A 23,535-nucleotide genomic window follows, 5' to 3' on the forward strand; every position below is an offset into this window, starting at 1 on the left:
TTTTATTAGGTAACATCATCATGACAAGATGGATTATTAGACATTTATTCTCAGATTAGTGTTGAAAGTATTTCAACTGGTATAAATACTCAACGTACTGAGGATTTTACCTTTAATGGAGTGTAAATGTCATTGGTCAGTGCTAAGCTTAACACCAGTGCAGTCTCTGAGACCTAGATTTTATTGTGTGGATGTGAAGATTTCTTTTATTGACAACCAAAAGATTTTTTGATGATATCATAAGCTGATTGTCCGTATAAATTAATCAGTAAATGAGAGTTATGCAAACTTTAAGGTACTAAAATTATTAAAGAGAAAATTAAGCAACCTGACCAAATTTAAAGGGTAAAATTTCTGGTTAGGATGATCTTTGACAAGTTACGCTTCCACATACATTTTCTTTAGGTGTGGGTGCACACGTGCTCTGTGCCGACAGGAAGCAGGTAGTGGTGTGTTGTTGTAGCGCCATTGTTATAAAACACTGGACTTGGAGTCTGCAGCCACATTAGCAACTTTTTTGGGCTGCTAACACACGTTCTAACACATCTTAGTTTAGCATGTTAGCATGCTAATTGCAGTTCATCCTGATGAACTTGTACAAAATGCAGCAAATTATCCAGTAACTGTTAGGACATTTCACTCACAATCACCGATGTGAATCTCATTCCAGCGCAAAACCAAATCTTAAGGGATCACCAAAATCAGTAGGATTCATCCTGTGCTAACCATGAACATCTACACCAAATTTTGTGCCAATTCATCATGTAGACAGTAATTTCACAAGATAAATGAAAACTTTGATTTGGTGGGGTCGCATTTAATAATAATCTGTCCAGTAGTTTTTGAGGTATTTGAGTGTGGATAAAGTTGACTCTGGACCAGCTGACCAATCAACATTGCCCACCCTAAACACTTTTCTTGGCAATGGTTACTGATGTTGCAGCAAACCTGCGTGATAGCTGCTCATGAAAACGCTGCAGAGACTTCCTGTTTGAAACCAGAGAGTGAAACAGGTCCTCAGAAAGCAAGAACACTAAGAGCTAACTTTTCACTGTTGACCACACCAAGGCTAAAAAAAGCATGAGACAGTGTTGATCCGAAAAGCATATCTCTCAGGATTTGGAGTTTCTTTAGTTTATTTCCTGCTTTATTTTGTAGATTTTCTCCTCTTGTGTCCTGTTTAACTTTTCATTTCCTGTCTTTGTCTGCTTTCCCTCCTTTTTTGATTGTTTTTACCTGTTTTCACCTGTGTTTAGTCCCCATTTTCTATACATGCTCTCCATGTGTGATTTGTCTGTGTCTCGAGAGTTTTGTTTACTGCCTTCTGTGGCCTCTGTGTTCCTCATGTCTGCTGTTCTGGATAGTTTCTTTGTTTTGGACTGTTGTTACCTTGACTGTCACCTTTTGTTTGCATCTGTTTTCCTTTTGAGTAAGTTTTGTTTTATTAGGTCGGTGGTGAATGCTGAAGCTCCCCTCCAGAAATGCACCAAATTAACCTCATCTACAAAGAAAAGCACCAAAAACATAGTTTTAGCATATTTTCTGTTCCCTAACTTTGTATTGGAAGTAACCAGGAGTATTTCTCAGATGCACCAACCTCGGCAAGAAAAGTTACCTACACTCAAAGTCCAGTTTGGTTTCTTTTCCAAACACCATGTCTCCATATGAGGCAGCAGCACAGTAGCAGGTCCAAGCATGAGAAATATTCAGGCTCTTCATTGTCAAACTGTAGACTCAGGAGTGTGTTTGTGTGTTGGATTTCCTTAGAGTCACAGAGCCTCCTGGTCGGATGCTAACTGATGGACCATCACAAGCGTCTTCAAATTTAAATCTTTCACACTGACAGTCATGCTCTCTGAAATATATATTGTCTATAAATGACAAGTTTCTGCCATTTTTAATTTCCAGTGTGAAGCATGGATTGTTTTTGAATTCATCACAAAAAGTGCCATTTGTATCAATGGTGTTCAAGTTTGAGATCAGCCTTTGTTTCTGTCTCAGGATTTGTTTATACCAGTAATACTGCAGGAACGTCACTTTTATAAAAACACTGTAGAGTCCAGTTGTCTCTAGTTTTAATTGATCCAAAACTATTTTCTTGGCAAGCAAATGAGGACAGTGTAAGAGCAGCTGTCTGAGCTGAAGGGGAAAGAGACACAAAGCAAGTCCCCATTTATTTTTAGGTTATGTGGCTGATTCAGCATTGTCATTACACATTAGAAACATGAGGAGTGGTGTTACATTAAAACATAAATACTGGAGTGATTAAAGCTACTCACCTACTTTCCACAAGAACAAATGTTATCGTGCTTGAATTTCGGTGTTTAATGAAAAGAATCTGGAAACTTTCTCCACTCTTATGGCCAAGACTGTATTTGACTGACCAACCTGAACTGACTGTATATGACCTGTTAAGGGAACGGGATCATATGTTCACTGCTGCCTGCTCTGTCAAGTTTGGTTTTTGAGAACACTAACATTGGCGACAAATGGAAAATATCAGATCATTGTTTATAATGATATAAAGCTTATTTCAAGCTGTAACGGACACTGTATTTTGTCCTGCTATGATCAGCCATTTTGTCTCCTCATTACCCAAGATAAACCTTCTGAAAACACTATAGCTGACATGACTTGTTGCTACACAGATTTTGAAAAAGAAGTCAAATGCATGCATTGCAGCACCACAGAAATTCACAGTGACTAACCCACCCTGAACATGGAGCTACCCTTGGTGCTGAAAGTCAGTTTGATAAATCTTGAAATATCTAAATATCTTTTAACACTGTGGTTGGAAGAAATGGATCATAACCCAATAGCCATAGCCCAAGGAACTATTTTCACACATACCGCCTTAAGATTAAAGAGTCCAATATGTATATATATATTATATGAACACTGGTGAAATACACAAATGATGCTATGTTGACCAGTCACATGGATGTAAGAACACAGCCGGTAATTTCTGAAAACCGGCATTTTGTGGGTCGAAAACATTTGCATACAAAACATATAAAATATATATAAAATTGACAACACGAGTCTCCACTTCCTCCCACTGTACAATAATGAAGACATCAAGCTAAAGCTACAGGAATATGCATCCACACACACACACAGCAGAGGCAGCCTCTTAGCTTCTCTGAGTCATTAGCTCAGAATTTAGTTACACAGATTTTAAATGCATTTATCTTTCCCTCCAACTGGTCTTCTTGCAGTGTAAATCTCTGTGTCATCTGTACCTTAAACTGCACACCCCCCCAAATGCAGAGCCCTGCCTGGTGTAACATGGGGCCGTTTTCAGTCTGACTGCCCACTAAGAGCACAAACACGTCCACATCCTGTTGAAAACCACGAAGGCTGCTACAGTGAAAGAGAAAAGACTGTTTCATTTCTGTGTTCACAGCCGAACAGAGCCAAATAACAACGTAGCGTGCTATGTTATATATATAAAATAGAAAGACCCCATCAGTTTTACATTTCTTTTTTGCATGTTCTGTCAAAGTAGCAGACAAGCTACTCACCCACGCCTCCAAGACTCACTTGGGTCATATGAAGTGTTTGTGCTCCAAACTAGCAACAAGAGTTGTTTTACTTGTTTTAGTTTCATTCTTTGCTCTTATGTGGGCATATAGAATGCTAAATTCCCTCTGCACTGTCATCCCAGTCACGACTAGTTCTGTTGACTTGAAGAGAGCAGCCACATGCCTTTTCTCATATCTGGAGTCAACGGTTACTTCTTTTGCACTGTCATTAAGAAAACAGGTTAAAATGTATTTCCCTTAGGGTCCTTCACACACACCAGTGCATCTGGCCCTTTCAGTGTACAGATTTCATTGAAAAAAACAAATCATTATCATTATAATCATTATAAAGCCTAGTGGTTATTGCAGACAACAAAATTACAATAAGAACTCATTCTGCTTCTGCCCTTAGTAAAGCATACAGAGGTTTGATCTTTTCACTGCAGGCAAAGAGAGAAACTGTCAAAGAGCTTTTTACATCTTAAAGCAACATCTGCAAAAACATTCATCCATCCATTCTCTATACTGCTTATCCATAAGGGTCACGGGGGGACTGGAGTCTATCCCAGCTGAATATGAGCAACAAGGGGAACACACCCTGCTGACACACAAAGACAGACAGCCGCACACGCTCACACACAGGAGCAATGTAGAGTAGCCAGTTAGCCAAATGTGCATGCTTTTGGGACTGTGGGAGGAAACTGGAATACCCGGAGAAAACCCACGCAGGCACAGAAGGTCCCAGATTCAAACCTGGAACCTGGAAGCTTTTGTTTTGTTTTCAGCCATTCAGCACTGACAGATCAATACAGCAGGGACTGTGAAAATGGAAATCTGACAGCTTCACCAGCACATCATACATAGAGTTGCTGCATAAGCTTGTTCAAATGGTTGGATACAAGGATTTACATTTATTATACAGTACGCACTGTTACTATTTTATTTTAAGAAAATCTAATGGCATTCACTTTAATAGGTGTTAACAAAATTAGACCTTAGACATAAACAAAGTACAGATGAAGCGTGTCCAGCTCTACTGCCTGACACTGGAGTACACACATACAGTTTCAGTGTTGTCTCTCTGTCTTCTTGACCTGCTGACTCTGTACTCCCTTAAAGCAGCATAATGGAGATTGTCTGCATCTTGGTAACCCTGGTAACAAAAAATACACTCTGGTAATCACAATACATTAGAAAAAGAACAATCTGTCAAAGTCCTCAAAACAAGTTGCTGTAAAGACAATAAATAATATTCACCTCTCCATTTGTTGTGGTAGAAGCTGAAGCTCTTTGAGACTCTGCTTCAAAAGACAAAAAACTCATCATCATCTTAAATACATCTTCAGTGTGTATACAAGGGGATACATAATGACACTACTGCTATTACCTGTGCATTGGCATCTGTTTCTCTTGTTCAGGTTGTACACTGAGAAAGTCAGGAAAACAACCAGGATGGTGCAGAATACCAAAGCACCACTCAAGAAGTACAGACGGCTGTCAGGAGGGTTCACCTCATCTGCAGACAGGCAGACATCAGCAGTCATTACAAGCCTTTTAGTAGAGCTAAACAGAGAAATCAGTCAGGCCAACTGTAGCTTATTGATATAAATGATATAGATGTAACTTGCTGATATAGATGTCAGTCAAAATTAAAAACAAAAACCAAATCAAAAGTACATGCATCAAGATCGTTTATGATACTTGTTACAGGGCTTGGAAATCCAATATTGTTCAGGCTATACCCTCTATAACCTATCATAGTTATCTCTCTGCTACAGTTTTGCAGTACTCACTCTCAATGTCCAGCTTGGTCCCATTTCCAAACAGTATGTGTCCACATGTGGCAACAGCACAGTAGTAGGTCCCAACATGAGAAATATTCAGGCTGTTCATCGGCAAGTTGTAGACACAGGAGTGTGTTTGTGTGTCGGGTCTCCTCTCACACTGATCATTCCTGCCTCCATGGGTGTAAATGAGTGCTTGAGGAGAATCTTCAGACCTTTTGAACCAGTAAACACTGTGTTCTCCCTCACAGGTCCCAGTGTGTACTGTACAGTTCAGAGTCACAGAGCCTCCTGGCTGGATGGTCTCAGATGCTGACTGATGGACCAAAACTGGGATGTCCAAACCTGAACCCTTCACACTGACAGTAATTCCTTCTGCAAAATTAATGTTGTATGCATAGCAGCTTGCGCAGTAATAAGTAGCTGAGTCTGAAATGCGCAAATCTGAGATTGTCAAGTGATTTTTACCATTTTCAGTATCCAGTGTGAAGCGCTGGTTGTTCATGAATTCATCAGTAAAAGTGCCTTTTTTGTTATGTTTATAGAAGCTAGAGACCAGCCTTGGATTCTGTCCCAGTATTTGTTTATACCAATAAAATGTTGCTCCAACTTCATCTTCATAGAAACATCGTAATGTCACACTGTTTCCAACATTAACAGATACAAAACCACTCTCCTGATGCAGAGACGTAATTGCCAGAGCTGAAAAGAAAAGAGACCAAAGAAGATCAACATAAAATTCAATGATGTCTACAGTCATTTGGGTGAAGATACAAATAAAACTGACAAAAGACCAAACTTACCCATTCTCCACAAGCACAGACAAGTCAGGTATAAAGCAAACCTCGGAGATGTCATCGTGATTAAAAAGTCTTGATGAGTGTAGAGACCTTCTATACTTTCTTTACTCTTAGAGAGAGGACATCATTTGATTGGCTAACAAGAAGTGACACTGAAGGTGCTATTTTGGAAACAGTGAACACATGTTTCCCCCTACATTGACTGTCTTGGTTGTTGAGTCAAGAACCACAATGTAACTCGTAATCCTCATGTTTTCATAATCCTTCATTCGCTGATATCATCACCACAAATTTTCAACAACAAAGACCCAAAATGGATTGTTGGACACTGACTTATCAGATTATTGTAGAAGATTGAAAAATGCTGAATTGAACTTTGCATCTTACTTTTGATCAGATGCAAATGTAATTTGTCAAGAGAAAACTTAAGCAACTTGGCTAATTTAAAGGGTAAAGTTTCTTCAAAAAAGTTAGGCTGCACACTATAGTTTCTTTAGAAGTAAGTGCACCCATGTGTAGGACACATGGTGTTTGAACAAAAGAAGAATCATTGCTGACAGGAAAAAGATAGTTGTGTGTTCTTGTAACCATTCATCCATAATCCATTTTCTATATCACTTTATCTATGCAGGGTCAGGGGGGGCTGGAGCCTATCCCAGTTGACAACAGGCGAGAGGCCAGGTACATTCTGGAATGGTCACCAGTCATTCACAGGGCTGACGCACAAAGACAATCACGCAAATACACACACTCACATCTAGAGGTAATGTAGAGTAGCCAGTTAACCTGAAGAGCATGTTTTCGAGACTGTGGGAGGAAGTTAGAGTACCCAGAAAAAACAAATGCAGGCACAGACGAACATGCAAACTCCACACAGGAGGGCCCAGACCCAGACTCGAACCTGGAACCCTCTTGCTATGAGGCGACAGTACTAACTATTGCTGTTGTAAGTCAATTATAAAACACTGGACTAGCAGCCTATAGCCACATTAGCAGCTTTGTAAGGCTGCTAACACACATTCTAACACATCTTAGTTTAGCATGCTAGCATGCTGATTACACTTCATGCTGAGGGGAAGATGAAATGAGTACCACAAGTAGACACATAGACACAGACAGACAGATAGATAGATAGATAGACTATATTGCCAAAAGTATTCACTCACCCATCCAAATCATTTAATTCAGGTGTTCCAATCACTTCATTGCTTCTACAAACATTTGTGAAAGAATGGGCCACTCTTTTTTTTTTCAGTGAATTCAAGCAGCCGCATCCAAGCTATACATCACCAAGGAGTCCTTGGGCTTTCTTGTCTTGCAGGTTCCCATGGATCGTGGTCGGGCCTCCTGCTGCAGTCCTGCTTGAAACTTACTGCGATTACTACTGTTTAGTCATAATCTGTTTTAATTCTATTACTACTCTGCTGCAGCTGCTACCATTATTATTGTTACTAATATTGCTATCATAATCACCATAGTACCTTATGTATACTTCATTGTCATTATCATTATCTACAGTTCCAATACTTCTGGTATTATTACTGCTGCTATACATCTCTGCTTGTGTGCTCCTTCTCTCATGCCCCAACCCCTTGTTGGGTTCTCTATATTACAGTTTAATTAAAGAGTTTGGTCTCGACCTGCTCTAATTGAAAAGTATCATGAGATATTTTCTGTTGTGAATTGGCACTATATAAATAAACTGAATTTAATTGAACTGAAGTGCAATGCAAATTGTCGGATGCAGTGGTGTAAAGCATGCCACCACTGGACTCTAGAGCAGTGGAGATGCGTTCTCTGGAGTGATGAATCACGCTTCTCCATCTGGCAATCTTTTGGACAAATCTGGGTTTGGCGGTTACCGAGAGAATGCTATTTGTCTTACTGCATTGTGCCAAGTGTGAAGTTTGGTGGAGGGGGGATTATGGTGTGGGGTTGCTGAGATTAGTTTCAGTGGAAAGGAACTCTGAATGCTTCAGCATACCAAGGGATTTTGGACAATGCCATGCTCCCAACTTTGTGGGAACAGTTTGGGGATGGCCCCCTCCTGTTCCAACATGACTGCACATCTTTGCACAAAGCAAGGTCCATAAAGACATGGATGAGCGAATTTGGTGTGGAAGAACTTGACTGGCCAGCACAGAGTCCTGACTTCAACTCAACAGAACACCTTTGGGATAAATTAGAGCCAAGACTGCGAGCCAGGCCTTCCCTGAAAAATTCCCATAAACACATTCCTTGTGGAAAGCCTTCCCAGAAGAGTCGAAGCTGTTATAGCTGCAAATGGTGGGCTGACGTCATATTAAACCCTATGGATTAAGAATTGGATGTTCATATGCGTGTAAAGGCAGATGAGTGAATACTGTTGGCAAGCTTATTTCAAGCTGTAACAGACACTGTATTTTGTGCTGCAATGATAAGCCATTTTGTCACCTCATTACCCAAGATAAACCTTCTGAAAACACTATAGCTGACATGACTTGTTGGAAAAAGATGTCAAATGCATGCATTTCAGCACCACAGAAATTCACAGTGACTAACCCACCCTGAACATGGTGTGGAAAGTCAGTTTGATAAATCTTGAAATATCTAAATATCTTTTAACACTGTGGACTTCTGTATTAGCACACCATAATTGGAAGAAATGGATCATAACAAGATTGTTGTTATTTTCTTGTGCGCCAGGGGCAGAGATCTTTGAGACTGTACCTGATTGTGTTAAAACTCTGGAAACCAGGTGAGGGGGGTATGATGTGGTTTTCACAGTATTTCCCTGTGAAGGTTGTCAGTGCTAGTGAGAACTCTACTGTTCCCATGTGTCTAAAGGGCTTTAAGGTGCATCTCTGTGAGAGTACAAACACTTTTGCAACCTGCTGAAAAACCATAATATTCACTGAACTGCCAGAGATACAATGCAGCTAAGAGACATGCTAGCAGCTGTGTGAAGCTGTGCTTTGAACCAAATGCTGACATAAGTAGGTTAACATGTTCACAAAGCCTCACTGAGTTCAAGGTATCTTTTACATCCAATTGATAAATAACACACAACATTACAACGCAGAATTGATAATGATAACTTAACTACAACTTGTGACATACAGTATATTTATGTTACAATTGAACTTGTTGAACTAGTAAGGATACACTCATCAGGGTGGGTTGGAAAATGCACGCTTTTCTCATGCACATTAAAAAATGAAGAAGCCCAAGGAACTATTTCCACACATACTGCCTTAAGATAAAAGTGTCCAATAAATGTATCAGCTTTATATGATTATTGGTGAAATATGCAAATGACAGACAATGTAATGTCAGCAGTCAAGATGCTATGTTGGCCAATCACATGGATGTAAGAACACAGCCGGTAATTTCTAAAAACCTGCATTTTGTGGGTCGAAAACATATGCATACAGAACATATAAAATATATATAAAATTGACAACACGAGTCTCCACTTCCTCCCACTGTACAATAATGAAGACATCAAGCTAAAGCTACAGGAATATGCATCCACACACACACATCAGAGGCAGCCTCTTAGCTTCTCTGAGTCATTAGCTCAGAATTTAGTAATACAGATTTTAAATGCATTTATCTTTCCCTCCTGGTCTTCTTGCAGTGTAAATCATTGTCTCATCTGTACCTTAAACTGCACACCCCCTCAAATGCAGAGCCCAGCCTGGTGTAACAGGGGACTGTTTTCAGTCTGACTGCCCACTATGAGCACAAACACATCCACATCCTGTTGAAAACCACAAAGGCTGCTACAGTGCAAGAGATACACAACAAAATGTGTTCAAAGTGAACAGGTCTCAGTGAAACGACTGTTTCATTTCTGTGTTCATAGCAGAGCCAAACAGCAACTCAGCATGCTATATTATAGATGTAAAATGAACATTAATAAAACAGGTTAAAATGTATTTCCCTTAGGGTCCTTCACACACACCAATGCATCTGGCTCTTTAAATGTACTGGTATTGCTGAAAAAACAAATCATTATCCATCAATTAAAGACCTTTAACACCACCTGCTGGGCCAGGCCCACTAAAGTGAAAGGACTTCGTTAAATGTTGGATTTGAAATGTATCTTGTGTATTATGAGATGAAAATGTGTTCATGTTTGATATCATTTTAATCGTCTCAGTGTGAGAAGTGCAAAGGTCTAAGTGAAGAAATGCTAGAGACAGTTTATATGTGATATTTCTGAACTTTGGGAGAAATGTCCCTGCTCTGGAGAGTCACTCCCCTTCCTGCTGTTATTGTCTTTAGATATGCACCGTGATAACCAAAAGGTACCCAAGCAGAAAGAGTGCCAATTTCCAATTAACATGTAAGTACGAAGTGCTTTGTTCTGGTTGGATATTTACGGGAAACACAAAGATATGGTCTTGGAGTTGTTCTACTATCTTCCGACCTCCCATGCTCTGCATGTAGCCATACCTATTTCAGGTATGCTGTGTGGTATTCTTGACTATTATCTTGCTTGATGGATCTGTTCACTGTTTGATTATTTTTTAGGATTACCTTAGGAATATAGTTTTATTAATTGTATGTCTAATTGGTTACAATAACTGTTAACCATTAAACTGTAGTATTGCCTTGCTGAGATACCTTATCTAGCGGGCCTAAATGCCTGTAGAGGTCTTGAGTCTGAGATTCTTGGAGTTTCTAGACTCTATAGTTATATAGTGAGTAACCGCTGAGGAAAATAGAAAAGATTGAGTGTTAGTTCTGAACCGCTGAACATCTCAACCCAGGGCCCGGGCTATTTCCCACGTTTCGTACCTTGTCAGATAACTTTATACCTAAATCACCTATCCCTGAACCATTTAACCAGACGTAGTTCTGTTGGACAGAACAGTTTCTTAGGAGGTATGCTACCGATAATGATTAACGATTAATTTCAACCTAGTAGACATTTTATAAATTGGAGTCAGAGTGGTTAAAATTATTATCTCACCTAAATCTCATTCAAGCACCGGAAAGACAGAACCCACATTAGTTTCTCCAATTTCAATACAATTTGAACTTTTCACTGCAGACGAAGAGAGAAACTGTCAAAGAGTTTTTTGCATCTTAAAGCAACATCTACAAAAACGTTCATCCATCCATTCTCTATACTGCTTATCCGTCTATCCCAGCTGACTACGAGCGAGAAGCAGTATACACCCTGCTGATACACAGACAGACAGCTGCACACGGTCACACACAGGAGCAATGTAGAGTAGCCAGTTAGCCTAATGTGAATGTTTTTGGGACTGTGGGAGGAAACTGGAATACCCGGAGAAAACCCACACAGGCACAGAAGGTCCCAGATTCAAACCTGGAAGCTGTTGGGCGACAATGCTAACCACATGCCGCCCTACATGTAAAAACAAAAACATGAAGATTTCACCTCTTATTTTCAGCTTTTCAGCACTGGTAGATCAATACAGCAGGGACAGTATTGTGAAGGAGTTGCTACATAAACTTGATCAAATGGTTGGACAAAAGGAATTCATTTTAACAGGTGTTAACAAAATTAGACCTTAGACATAAACAAAGTACAGATGAAGCATGTCCAGATCTACTGCCTGACACTGGAGTACACACATACAGTTTCAGTGTTGTCTCTCTGTCTTCTTGACCCGCTGACTCTGTAATCCCTTAAAGCAGCATAATGGAGATTGTCTGCATCTTGGTAACCCTGGTAACAAAAAATACACTCTGGTAATCACAATACAGTGACCTACATTAGAAAAAAGAACAATCTGCCAAAGTCCTCAAAACAAACAAATGTTGCGATGTTACATGTGTCAGAATGGCATTTTTACAGTTGTTTTACCGAAAAAAAATAATATTCACCTCTCCATTTGTTGTGGTAGAAACTGAAGCTCTTTGAGACTCCACTGCAAGTGAAGAGAAACAAACTCATATCGTTTTAAATACATCTTCAGTGTGTATACAAGAGGATACATAATGACACTACTGCTATTACCTGTGCATTGGCATCTGTTTCTCTTGTTCAGGTTGTACACTGAGAAAGTCAGGAAAACAACCAGGATGGTGCAGAATACCAAAGCACCACTCAAGAAGTACAGACGGCTGTCAGGAGGGTTCACCTCATCTGCAGACAGGCAGACATCAGGAGTCATTACAAGCCTTTTAGTAGAGCTAAACAGAGAAATCAGTCAGGCCAACTATAGCTTATTGATATAGATGACAGATTCGGAAAAGTGTCTCCCATACAGTTTGTCCTCCAGGCAGCACAGTTGATTTTTACACTGTAAAATGTCCCATTTAGTGTCAGTCAAAATTAAAAACAAGAACCAAATCAAAAGCATATGCATCAAGATTGTTTTTGTTACTTGTTACAGGGCTTGGAAATCCAGTACTGTCCAGGCTATATCATAATTATCTCTCTGCTACAGTTTTGCTGTACTCACACTCAAAGTCCAGCTTGGTCCCATTTCCAAACAGTATGTGTCCACATGAGGCAACAGCACAGTAGTAGGTCCCAACATGAGAAATATTCAGGCTTTTCATCGGCAAGTTGTAGACACAGGAGTGTGTTTGTGTGTTGGGTCTCCTCTCACACTGATCATTCCTGCCTCCATGGGTGTAAATGAGTGCTTGAGGAGAATCTTCAGACCTTTTGAACCAGTAAACACTGTGTTCTCCCTCACAGGTCCCAGTGTGTACTGTGCAGTTCAGAGTCACAGAGCCTCCTGGCTGGATGGTCTCAGATGCTGACTGATGGACCAAAGCTGGGATGTCCAAACCTGAACCCTTCACACTGACAGTCATACCCTTTGCAAATTCAAGTTTGTATGCATAAAAAACCGCGCAGTAGTAAGTGGCTGAGTCTGAAATGTGTAAATCTGAGATTGTCAAGTGATTTTTACCCTTTTCAGTATCCAGTGTGAAGCGCTGATTGTTCATGAATTCATCATTAAAAGTGCCTTTTTTGTTGTGTTTATAGAAGCTAGAGATGAGCCTTGGATTCTGTCCCAGTATTTGTTTATACCAATAAAATGTTGCTCCAGATTCATCTTCATAGAAACATCGTAATGTCACACTGTCGCCAACATTAACAGATACAAAACCACTCTCCTGATGCAGAGACGTAGTTTCCATAGCTGAATGAAAAGAGACCAAAGAAGATCAACATAAAAGCAATGATGTCTACAGTCACTTGGGTGAGGATACAAATTAAACTGACAAAATTCAATTTTCAGTTCAATTCAGGTCATTTATATAGCCCCAATTCACAACCAAACTTTCCAATTAGAGCAGGTCTAGACCAAACTCTTTAATTAAATAATAAAAGACCAAACTTACCCATTCTCCACAAGCACAGACAAGTCAGATATAACGCAAACCTTGGAGATGTCATCGTGATTAAAAACTCTTGACAAAATGTTGAGACCTTCCATATCCTTTCTTTACTCTTAGTGAGAGGACCTCATTTGATTGGCTAACAAGAAGTGACACTGAAGGTGCTATTTTGGAAACAGTGAACACATGTTTCCCCCTACATTGACTGTCTTGGTTGTCGAGTCAAGACACTTGGAGAGGGGCACTAGAACCACAGTGTAACTTGTAATCCTCATGTTTTCATAATCCTTCATTCGCTGATATCATCACCACAAATATTCAACAAAGACCCAAAATGGATTACTGGACACTGACTGATCAGAGTAGTGTAGAAGACTGAAAAATACTGAATTGAACTTTGCATCTTACTTATGATCAGATATAAATGTAATTTGTCAGTGCTAAACTCAACACTAGTGCAAACTCCAAGACCCAATTTTTTTTTTGTGTGGCTGTAAGGATTTCTTTTATTAACCACAAAACATTGTCTGATGATATCAAATGCAGACTCTCTGTCTAAATTGAAATGGTTAATTTCTTGAAACTCATGCATCCATAATCCATTTTCTATATCACTTTATCTATGCAGGGTCAGGGGGGGCTGGAGCCTATCCCAGTTGACAACAGGCGAGAGGCCAGGGACATTCTGGAATGGTCACAGATCATTCACAGGGCTGACACACAAAGCCAATCACACAAATACACACACTCACACCAAGGGGCAATGTAGAGTAGCCAGTTAACCTGAAGAGCATGTTTTTGGGACTGTGGGAGGAAGTCAGAGTTCCCCAAAAACCAAATGCAGGCACAGAAGAACATGCAAACTCCACACAGGAGGGCCCAGACCCAGACTCGAACCTGGAACCCTCTTGCTAGGAGACGACAGTACTAACTATTGCTGTTGTAAGTCAATTATAAAACACTGGACTAGCAGCCTATAGCCACATTAGCAGCTTTGTAAGGCTGCTAACACACATTTCAACACATCTTAGTATGGAATGCTAGCATGCTGATTACACTTCATGCTGAGGGGAAGATGAAATGACTTCCAAACGTAGACACATAGACACAGACAGACAGACAGATAGATAGGCTTTTTTTGACATTCACACTATGAACCATACAATGTTCATCAGAGGGAGAGGGCGAAATATACTGATTAAAACTATATAAAAAAATACAAAAATATATTGAACATTTGCATGAAATATATTGCACAGCAGCAGTGTGTAAGCTTGTACTCTAGTATAGAGCAGTCCGGTGAACAGTCCCATGTGAATGTGCATGCAAGCAGGTGAGGGATTGAATGTGGCTGTTCTGCTTCATATAATGCTGAACCTCTTTCCTGATGCCAGCAGAGAGAATAGTCCATGATGGGGGTGTGGGGGATCTCGGATGATTCTGTGAGCTCGGCATTTCGGCGAATGTAGGAATCCATCCAGTAACTGTTAGGACATTTCACTCACAACCACAAAGTGAACCTCATACCAATGCTAGATGAAGTCTTAAGGGAACACCAAAGTCAGTAGTATTCGGCCTATGGTGACCATAAATGTCTGCATCAAATGTTGTGCCATTCCATCCTCTAGATGTTGAGTAATTTCACAAGATAAATGAAAACCACTACAGGAAAAATCAGGGGTCACCAAAGTCAATGGGATTTACTCATTGGATATGGATATGGATGGATATCCGTTGAGTAAGTGTCGAGAGTTAACACATAAAAACAAAAATATCAGCCTAATAGCAACAATTTAGGAACAGTCAGGGGAGAGTCACTGGTCAGGAGAAACTGGATTCTTGGGACCATGTCTGATATATATCAGTTAAAAATCAGTTATAATCTGTCCAGTAGATAATGAGGTATTTGAGTCTGGAAAAAGCTTTGTGTGGCCCAGCTGATCAAACTACATTGCCAACACAATATATTTTTCTTTGCAATTTTTCATTGGAAAGAAAAATATTTTGCAGCTTAATGATGCTTGCAATAATATTACCAGCAATAAGATGCTTGTTATTGCAGCTAAGTTAATCTACAGTGTGACTACTGCATATGAAAACACAACAGCGACTTCCTGTTTGAAACCTCAAAGAGAGAGAGAGCAACGAGTACTGGGAAAGTACATTACCAGATATACTAAGAGCTAACTTTTGATTGCTGACCACATCAAGACTAAAAAACATGTTCTCTGGGTGAATGTAACAATGAACAACCTGCAAAGATATTTGGGGAAGAGAAATATGAGTATAGATAAGGTTTACACACTCTCTGACAGGCAGGCTCCCACCATGTTCAAAATGTGCTTTCAAATTACCCACCCACCATGAGGTCTGCTGAGTCACTTCCGTATCAATAGTGCTTGATGTTTGCAGAGGCTTGCTCTTAAATTTCAAAATGTAGAGTATGTGACAAACCATTGAAATACACTATATAGGCAAAAGTATCCAGACGTACCTCTTTACGGGACTGTTTGACAGGGATTGGGCCGGGCCACTTACTTCCAGTGAAGGGAAATCTTAATGCTTCAGCATATCAAGACATTTTAGACAATGCTTTACTTCCAACTTTGTGGTAACAGTTTGGGGAAGGCCCTTTTCTATTCCAGAATGAGATTAGTGTGGAAGAACTTGACTGGCCTGCACAGAGCCCTGACCACAAGCCATTCTGTTATAGTGGCAAAGCTGTCTACATATTTAGAATGTGATATCTTTAAAGTACTTATTGGTGTAATGGTCAGGTTCCTCAATAATTTTGTCTATACAATCTAAATATGCTACTTTTGTAGTTAATTATATATATAAACCCACATAGATATACTGTATATGTAGTTGTGTTTGTACATTGTAAACATGTTATAGTGAAAGTCGAAAAACAGCACATTTGACAACATCAGTGCATCAAGAAAGCTTGGCTGCTGATCGCAATGAAAACAAGTTTTTATTAGTTTCATTCATTGCTTTACATCTAGTTTACTGAGATGTAAACTGACAGCAATGCTCCTATTTTTGAAAGAAATCACAGAAACAAAGTAGAAAGCATACAAATATTATGTACAGCGCCTACTGCCTTACAATGGAATACACACATTCACTTTGTGGATCAACCCTCTGTCTTGTTTGTCTGTTGACTTTCAAAGCAGCATAATGGAGGTTGTCTGGATCTTGGCAGTGCTGGAAATAATATATCATTTAATAACAGCATTTCATCACATGTAAATACACATCACTGTTCTGGAATTAATGTATTTCACACACTAACAGCAACATCTGTACGATGCATCAAACCTCTGGACTTTATGGGGACTTTATGGGCTTTTATGACAGGTAATAAGCTGCTCATATTGACATTTTCATATATTGTGTTTAACTGACATACACAGTATGCAAAAACATTCTGATAAATGCAAGGCAAAACCTTGACCCTCGCAGTTTCTTAAAGGTATGGGTCAGGAGTATGGAATTGAATGATTTTGCAAAGGTGTTGGTGTTGCCATGCTGTAACATTGTTTTAGTAGTGCTCTACTCACCTCTGCATTTGGAGTCAAGGCAGCTGAAGATCTTGAGTCTGGTTAAAAAAAAAAAATCTTTCAAATTCACGCTAATGGTGAGACTGACTTCTTGATATACTTCTTGGATATGTTTGAAGATAAATCTCAATAGCATATCACCATAGATTATATATCAGCCTCAATTGGTTGCCTCTCCGTTATGAAATTAATAACTGGAAGCCAGCCTACCTGTACATTGGCAGCTGTTTCGGTTTTTCATTGTATATGCTCCATACGCCAGTATAACAACCACGATCATGACGAATACCAAAGCTCCAATCAAAAAATACACGAAGATAAAAGATTCCACTTTATCTGCAGATCCTGATGATAGGAGATATTACAAACCTGTAAAATACTGAGGAAGTAGTAATCATAACAACTTTACATATGAAACATCTGCTAGGTTACTTACTCTCAAAGTCCATCTTTTTTCCATTTCCAAACAGTATGTGTCCACATGAGGCAACAGCACAGGAGAAGGTCCCAGCATGAGAAACATTCAGGTTCTTCATTGGCAAATTGTAAACACAGGAGTGTGTTTGTGTGTTGGGTTTCCACTCACACTGATCATTCCTGCTTCCATGGGTGTAAATGAATCCTGGATGAGATTCTTCAGAGTTTTTGAACCAGTAAACACTGTGTTCTCCATCACAGGTCCCAGTGTGTACTGTACAGTTCAGAGTCACAGAGCCTCCTGGCTGGATGGTCTCGGACGTTGACTGACGGACTAAAGCTGGGATGCTCAGACCTGAACCCTTCACACTAACAATCATACCCTTTGCAAATTCAAGTTTGTATGCATTTAAACTCGCACAGAAGTAAGTAGCTGAGTCTGAAATGTGTAAATCTGAGATAGTCAAGTGATTTTTACCATTTCCTGTGTTTAGTGTGAAACGAGAATTGTTCTTAAATTTGTTATGAAAGACACCATTTTCTTCATGTTTATAGAAGGAGGAGATGAGCCTTGGTTTCTGCCCAAAAGTTTGCTTAAACCAGTAAAACATTGCCGCATTGCCTTCATAGAAACATTGCATGGTTAAGTTGTTACCAACATCAACTGACACAAAACCACTGTCTTGACGTACAGATATGGGCGATTTCAGATCAGTCATCTCAGCTGGAGAGAAAAGAGATCCAGAAAGAGCGTATTTAATTCAGTGAACTGACTTGAACATAAATTCTGTTTGAAAAATCTGTAATCATAGTAAATATGGAAATTACAACTGACGACTTACCTATTCTTCCCAAGAACAGAGAAGTCAGACAAAAAGCACACCACAGGATGTCCATCTTGTTCAGATTGTTGTGTTGAATGAATCTCTCAATATGTTCTCCAGTCTTCAGAGAGAAGACTTTGTTTGATTGGCTAAGAACAAGTACCACCTAAGAGTCACATTTGGAAGATCATGAACTCATGATCACTACTAAATTGCACTGCTTTAAGAGAATCACAATCTCAAACAGGTATTTTCTTTTTCTACTGAACATAATTTCTTATGCATGGGACATTTAAAATATGCCCCTTGATGACGCCTGTGTTTTGTTTTTTAGAACTCTTCCCCGTTAAGAAGCATAAGCATCTGTGATTGATATACAACCTCCCCACATCAATAGATTTAGCTATTAAAGGAACATGGCTCTGTGTTTAATAGTTCTTGATAACATTTTCTGTGGTGATTTTCCCTAAGGACTAAGTGTTGGTTTTGTTGGCTTGGATTTGATTTTGGATTGCGCAGCTGGAGGACTCCACAATCTAGATTTTAGATGGATTGTAGAGATTGTGATATTTAATGTTCTTTTAATCCTGTTTCCAAACTTTATTGACTATATCAATAGACCCAATCCTTGGGTGACAGATTGTAAAGAATGCGATGTGAGTCACAGATAGTGGCCTGGTGTGCCAAAAAAAGAACTAGTGTCGAGGCAATATTATGATTTAATGACGCAAATGAAAAAAAAAAGGTACTATTTCAAGTCTGGCTAGAGTCTAATTTAGAACATGGATTCTGACTGCAAATAAATAGACTGCGATATTATTTTTTCTTTATTATTTTTGATGAGATTGCCCACCCCTTTTATTAACAGTTTTTTGGTTGCTGCAACAGTCTGTGGAATATTGTCAGCAGAGTGTGGATTGACATGACATGTTTAAGCAAACATGAATCCAAGCACACTACTTCCCAAGCACAGCTGGTCCTCAGGGTTTCTGGTAATCCATCCATCCATTTTCTATATCGCATATTCATCAGGGTCACGGGGAAGCTGGTGCCTATTCCAGCTGACTATGGGCGGACTGGTTGCCAGTCAATCGCAGGGCCAACACACAAGACAGACAACCACACACTCTCACACTCACACCTAGGGGCAATGTAGAGTAGCCTGGTAATGTTACCTGTTAAAGGTACCATTTAATAAAATCCTTTTGAGGAACAACAAAAAAAAAAACACTGAGGTGGACTTCCCTCTGGAGCCTAATCACTGCTGGTGGTAAGTAGGAGTGACACTGACTATGTGGACGGGTAACTTGAAAATGGAGGATTTGATTGAAAATGGTCAGACATCACAGTCACAGTGGTGAAGGGGTGGACATGGGATGCAAATTTTCTCGGGGCTGAACAGATAGCTGAATGACAGTGAAGAGCGAGAACACTTTTAAAGTTTGACAGCTTGCTAGCAATTGAATGTAGGCAGAATGTGACAGAGAGAGAGAAGAATGGCGTAGTGGAATAGTTTGCTTGTAATAGTCTGCGTAGAGTTCAGCCGTGTTGCTGCTGTGCATGAAAACGCTGCAGAGACTTCCTGTTTAAAACCACAAAGACAAAGAGAGCAGAGGGGCCGGTTCGAAAAACACATGACCAAAGTATAGCGAGCAGTTATCTTTGACCACAGAGGGACAAACAAAACAGCCTTACATCTATGAGTGTGAGAAGGACTATCACATTTACGATAACAACAGCCTAAGCCACACTTGTTGACTCTCGCTTCTGGACAGATGAGTTTGTGCGACATAAAAAAATCATGTGTAGGTGAATTTTGTTGTCAACCCCTCCGAGAGGGCTGGCTGGATGTTTTTAAGCACACCACCACACACTGAAGGTCTCATGCCTGTATCGAAAGTGCACGATGTTCGCAATGCAAGACCGATTGCGTTCCGCTGATTCTGAGATAGTGTTGCTGAGAGGTTGGTGTGCTTTTCATTTTTAAAGATTTTGCTTTGTAAAATAAAAAGGAATTTATTTCTTTATCAATGGGTACTTTGTTCACTTTGTTTTTATGTTCCTTTTGCTCTGGCCAGTACCTGATCCTAAAATCACCACAGATTAGTTATGTATGGTAGTGTGTTTTTTGACTAGGTGTAGCGAGAGTGGAAATATTGAACCTCAGTGACAAACTGACTAACTGTAACTGTGGGAACATGCTTAACCCAGTATTATCCAATTAGAATAACTAGTTGTACTAGTTGTAAGCCTGTCTGTGCACCACTCAAGTTGCAGTCTGCATTCATATCTGTCAGAGGGCGATCCAGATTGTGAGACTGGTTACTGTCCCACACAGAGGCCAGACCTCAACCCCATCGAACACCTTTGGAGATGAACTGGAAAGAACATTGTGAACAAGGCTTTTTCATCCAACTTCAATGCCTGGCCTTACAAATGATCTCCTGCATGAAAGAGGGGAAAGAAAAGCAGACAGAAACACTTACAGAAATCCTTCCCAGAAGAGTGGAAACTCTTATAGCTGCAAATCTCTCTATCTATTTAGAATTTAATGTCAGTAAGGTTCCTGCTGGTGTAAATGTCAGTTGCCCCAGTCCATTTGTCCATATAGTGTACATGCTACCCATTCTCCCCAGGGGCAAACGTTTGTTAAAATTACTTTTTGTAGACAAGACTGCCTATGACTGATCATTCAGAAATGACTAAATGATCTTTCATGGAGACAAAACAGACTTTGGAAAGATTTATTTTCAAGAGGGCATCAGGATTCATTTAGAAAATTACATAATACAACATATACACAGTGAGTTACAATGAGCAAATAGATAAAACTCCCGAATCAACTGCTGTATCAATAAAGGAACACTGTAACTTTAATCATTGTTAAAGCACAAAATTAGAAGAAATATCTGAAATTTTTCATTGTCTAATGTTTGTGTTGTGAAAAGCAGTGATGAAATCATATACCACCAAATACCCATCACACCCCTCATCACCACCGCCTGTCCTGCTCCCGTTACAGAGCTCCTGTTTTTTTTACTGACTTTAAAAGACACATAATACATGTATAATAGCCTCTTGGCAAAACTCACACTGATCAGATACCATCTTTCCTTCATCAGAAGACATTTTTAATTTAATTAAACACTGGCTGTGTGACCCCCTGAACTTTCATTTTAATGTTCAAATTGTTGTGATTATTACATTATTCTTACAGCCATTTTGCCCACCACCTTGGCACATTTTTTTTTTCTTTCACTTCACCCTGAAGTCTATAGTCTAAATTCCTGCTTTATTTTAATGACAAAATGCTGCCAGCTTTTAGTTTTTCTTATCATCTGCACAGCATGTTTTCTGCATCTGGGCCCCAGTGCTTGTATCACAAAGTTCTGCAACACCAGTTTCGCTACAAGATGCTATGGTCTGCAAGCTGCAGACCGGTCTTCCTGTGCTGAAGCTATGCTGGGCCTTGATTTTCCACTGATGGAAACTTGCTGAATATGCTGTGGTTCACATCACCTTCACCGCAGGTGTGACAAGTAGACTGTTAGAAGCGGCCAAGTGATAAAAACGTGCTGAGGTTTCGGACAGGAATGATATTTATAACATCATAGGGGATTGATTGAATTGCCTGAATTTGTATCCAGTGTTATATACAGATGCACGAACACATGCACATATTATTTATGCATTTTTATATATTTAGTCATGTCATTTTCTTGCAAGTGATAGAAGCAGTTAGAAGCAAAGGCAAAGTTCAGTGTTTTCTATTCTTTACTCTAGAGTACACGCAAATGCTCTCCTCGCGTGCCTCTGGTCGATGTCGTTTGCTGGTTCCGCTCATTTTCAGAGCAGCGTAATGGATGACATCTGCATCTTGGCTCTGGTAATAACAAAATTGCAAAGGAAAAATGTTTGAGAAGTACTAGAAGTAAAAATATAACAGCTGTTATTAAAATCTTATTTATGCATTCGATAGGTTTTCTATCATGAAGTTATTTCACCTACCATATTGTCAGAAGATGTCAAATTAGAGACAGTTCCTGTAAATCAAAGCAAATCCTGTAAATCCAATCAAGCTGGGTCACTACAGAAAAAAAATTCAAATCCTTTGTTCTGAAAATCTTACCTTTGCAAACAGAACATATCTGTTTATTCAACTTGGATATGGTGAAAGCCAAGACAAGAAGAAGAATAATAGAAACTGCCAATGTCACACTCAGGCAGTGCACCAGGAGAGGGATGAGTCTGGTAAAATCTTGTCACATACAATCAAGACAAAATATATTTGATGTCCATTTTACATATTTACAAATATACAATAATCAGTTAATTTAAGTTTATTCTAACGTGCCATCCATATTAGGTATTAGTTATTATCACCTACCTGCAATCTCCACTTTCGTTCCATTTCCTAACACAATCTCCCCACAGGAGGCCAGAGCACAGTAGTACATTCCTGCATCGGACGAGTTCACTGACTTTATAGTGAGGTTTGATGTGCAGTTTTTTGCATGAGACTCTAAGTCATTCGTACACCATTGTGCACTGTGATACACAATTGCAGGCTGAGCTGCACCATGTCTGAACCAGTACAGACTCTGCTCCCCTACACATTTTTCAGCGTAACTTGTACAGCTTAAAATTGCAGGGTCTCCCAACTGAAGTGTCTCCAACACTGGCTGATGGACAACAGCATGGGTGTTGGACAGCGATGATTTGACATGAAGGAAAGCACCTTGTCCAAATTCAACTGTATTTAACTGTAAAATTCCACAGTAATATGTTGCTGAATCTGACAGCTGCACATGTGAGATTATTAGATTGTTGAAGTTTTCTTCAAATTCCACCCGAAACCTTTCTTTATATTGGGGGAAGATGGAAGCTTTTGTGCTGTACTTCATCCGAGATGACACAATGAGAGGTTTGCCCCCCAAGCTTTGCTGGTACCAGAAGAAGAAAGTTACAGAGTCATCTTGGCATAAGCATTTCAGAGTCACAGTCTCCCCAACTTCAGCTGTTATGACCTTGCTGTCCTGAATTATATCTAGGTTTTTGTCAGCAGCTGGCACCTGACCTGCACAGAAATACATAAAATTCCATTATTCATTTTTTTTAAAAACCTCTTTCTTCTCACTCACAATTATATTCATGCACATAAAAACAGCGACAAAAGCATTAAAAATACTCACAGATTTCACAGAGGAGCACAAAAAAAATACGAAGTGACATCATCCTTGAACTCTGCCGGCAGTATCTGTATGTCAATGGACCACACAACTCTTATAGGCGACGGATGCCGT

General features: G+C 39.6%; 4 protein-coding genes across 8 annotated transcripts; all 4 read right to left on the reverse strand.

Moving 5' to 3' along the window:
- Window positions 1-1,596: 1,596 nt before the first annotated feature.
- On the reverse strand, window positions 1,597-6,852 carry LOC124055025. 4 transcript variants are annotated; one of them, XM_046381618.1, is made up of 5 exons: window positions 6,112-6,852; window positions 5,318-6,010; window positions 4,912-5,040; window positions 4,782-4,822; window positions 1,597-4,677 (listed from the first exon to the last, which is right to left on the reverse strand). In XM_046381618.1, exons 1-5 carry the CDS (start codon window positions 6,164-6,166, stop codon window positions 4,558-4,560), a joined length of 1,038 nt encoding a protein of 345 aa, XP_046237574.1. In that variant the 5' UTR covers window positions 6,167-6,852; the 3' UTR covers window positions 1,597-4,557. The 4 variants fall into 4 exon arrangements, with proteins under 4 accessions (XP_046237574.1, XP_046237573.1, XP_046237572.1 ...); XM_046381617.1 differs by having other exon boundaries at window positions 4,782-4,825; XM_046381616.1 differs by having other exon boundaries at window positions 5,318-6,852.
- Window positions 6,853-8,403: 1,551 nt separating this feature from the next.
- Window positions 8,404-13,845, reverse strand: LOC124055011. The gene is made up of 5 exons (XM_046381598.1): window positions 13,429-13,845; window positions 12,534-13,226; window positions 12,086-12,214; window positions 11,953-11,996; window positions 8,404-11,794 (listed from the first exon to the last, which is right to left on the reverse strand). The coding sequence occupies exons 1-5, from the start codon at window positions 13,481-13,483 to the stop codon at window positions 11,675-11,677; spliced, it is 1,041 nt and encodes a 346-aa protein (XP_046237554.1). The 5' UTR covers window positions 13,484-13,845; the 3' UTR covers window positions 8,404-11,674.
- Window positions 13,846-16,291: 2,446 nt separating this feature from the next.
- Window positions 16,292-18,463, reverse strand: LOC124055058. 2 transcript variants are annotated; one of them, XM_046381654.1, is made up of 5 exons: window positions 18,251-18,463; window positions 17,428-18,132; window positions 17,202-17,336; window positions 16,992-17,029; window positions 16,292-16,632 (listed from the first exon to the last, which is right to left on the reverse strand). In XM_046381654.1, exons 1-5 carry the CDS (start codon window positions 18,303-18,305, stop codon window positions 16,525-16,527), a joined length of 1,041 nt encoding a protein of 346 aa, XP_046237610.1. In that variant the 5' UTR covers window positions 18,306-18,463; the 3' UTR covers window positions 16,292-16,524. The 2 variants fall into 2 exon arrangements, with proteins under 2 accessions (XP_046237610.1, XP_046237609.1); XM_046381653.1 differs by having other exon boundaries at window positions 16,292-16,635.
- Window positions 18,464-20,930: 2,467 nt separating this feature from the next.
- Window positions 20,931-23,535, reverse strand: LOC124055006. The gene is made up of 5 exons (XM_046381595.1): window positions 23,425-23,535; window positions 22,620-23,309; window positions 22,362-22,490; window positions 22,241-22,275; window positions 20,931-22,115 (listed from the first exon to the last, which is right to left on the reverse strand). Exons 1-5 carry the CDS (start codon window positions 23,465-23,467, stop codon window positions 21,990-21,992), a joined length of 1,023 nt encoding a protein of 340 aa, XP_046237551.1. The 5' UTR covers window positions 23,468-23,535; the 3' UTR covers window positions 20,931-21,989.

This window comes from Scatophagus argus, chromosome 23 (assembly GCF_020382885.2).
Source record: "Scatophagus argus isolate fScaArg1 chromosome 23, fScaArg1.pri, whole genome shotgun sequence".
Taxonomy (NCBI): Eukaryota; Metazoa; Chordata; class Actinopteri; family Scatophagidae; genus Scatophagus; species Scatophagus argus.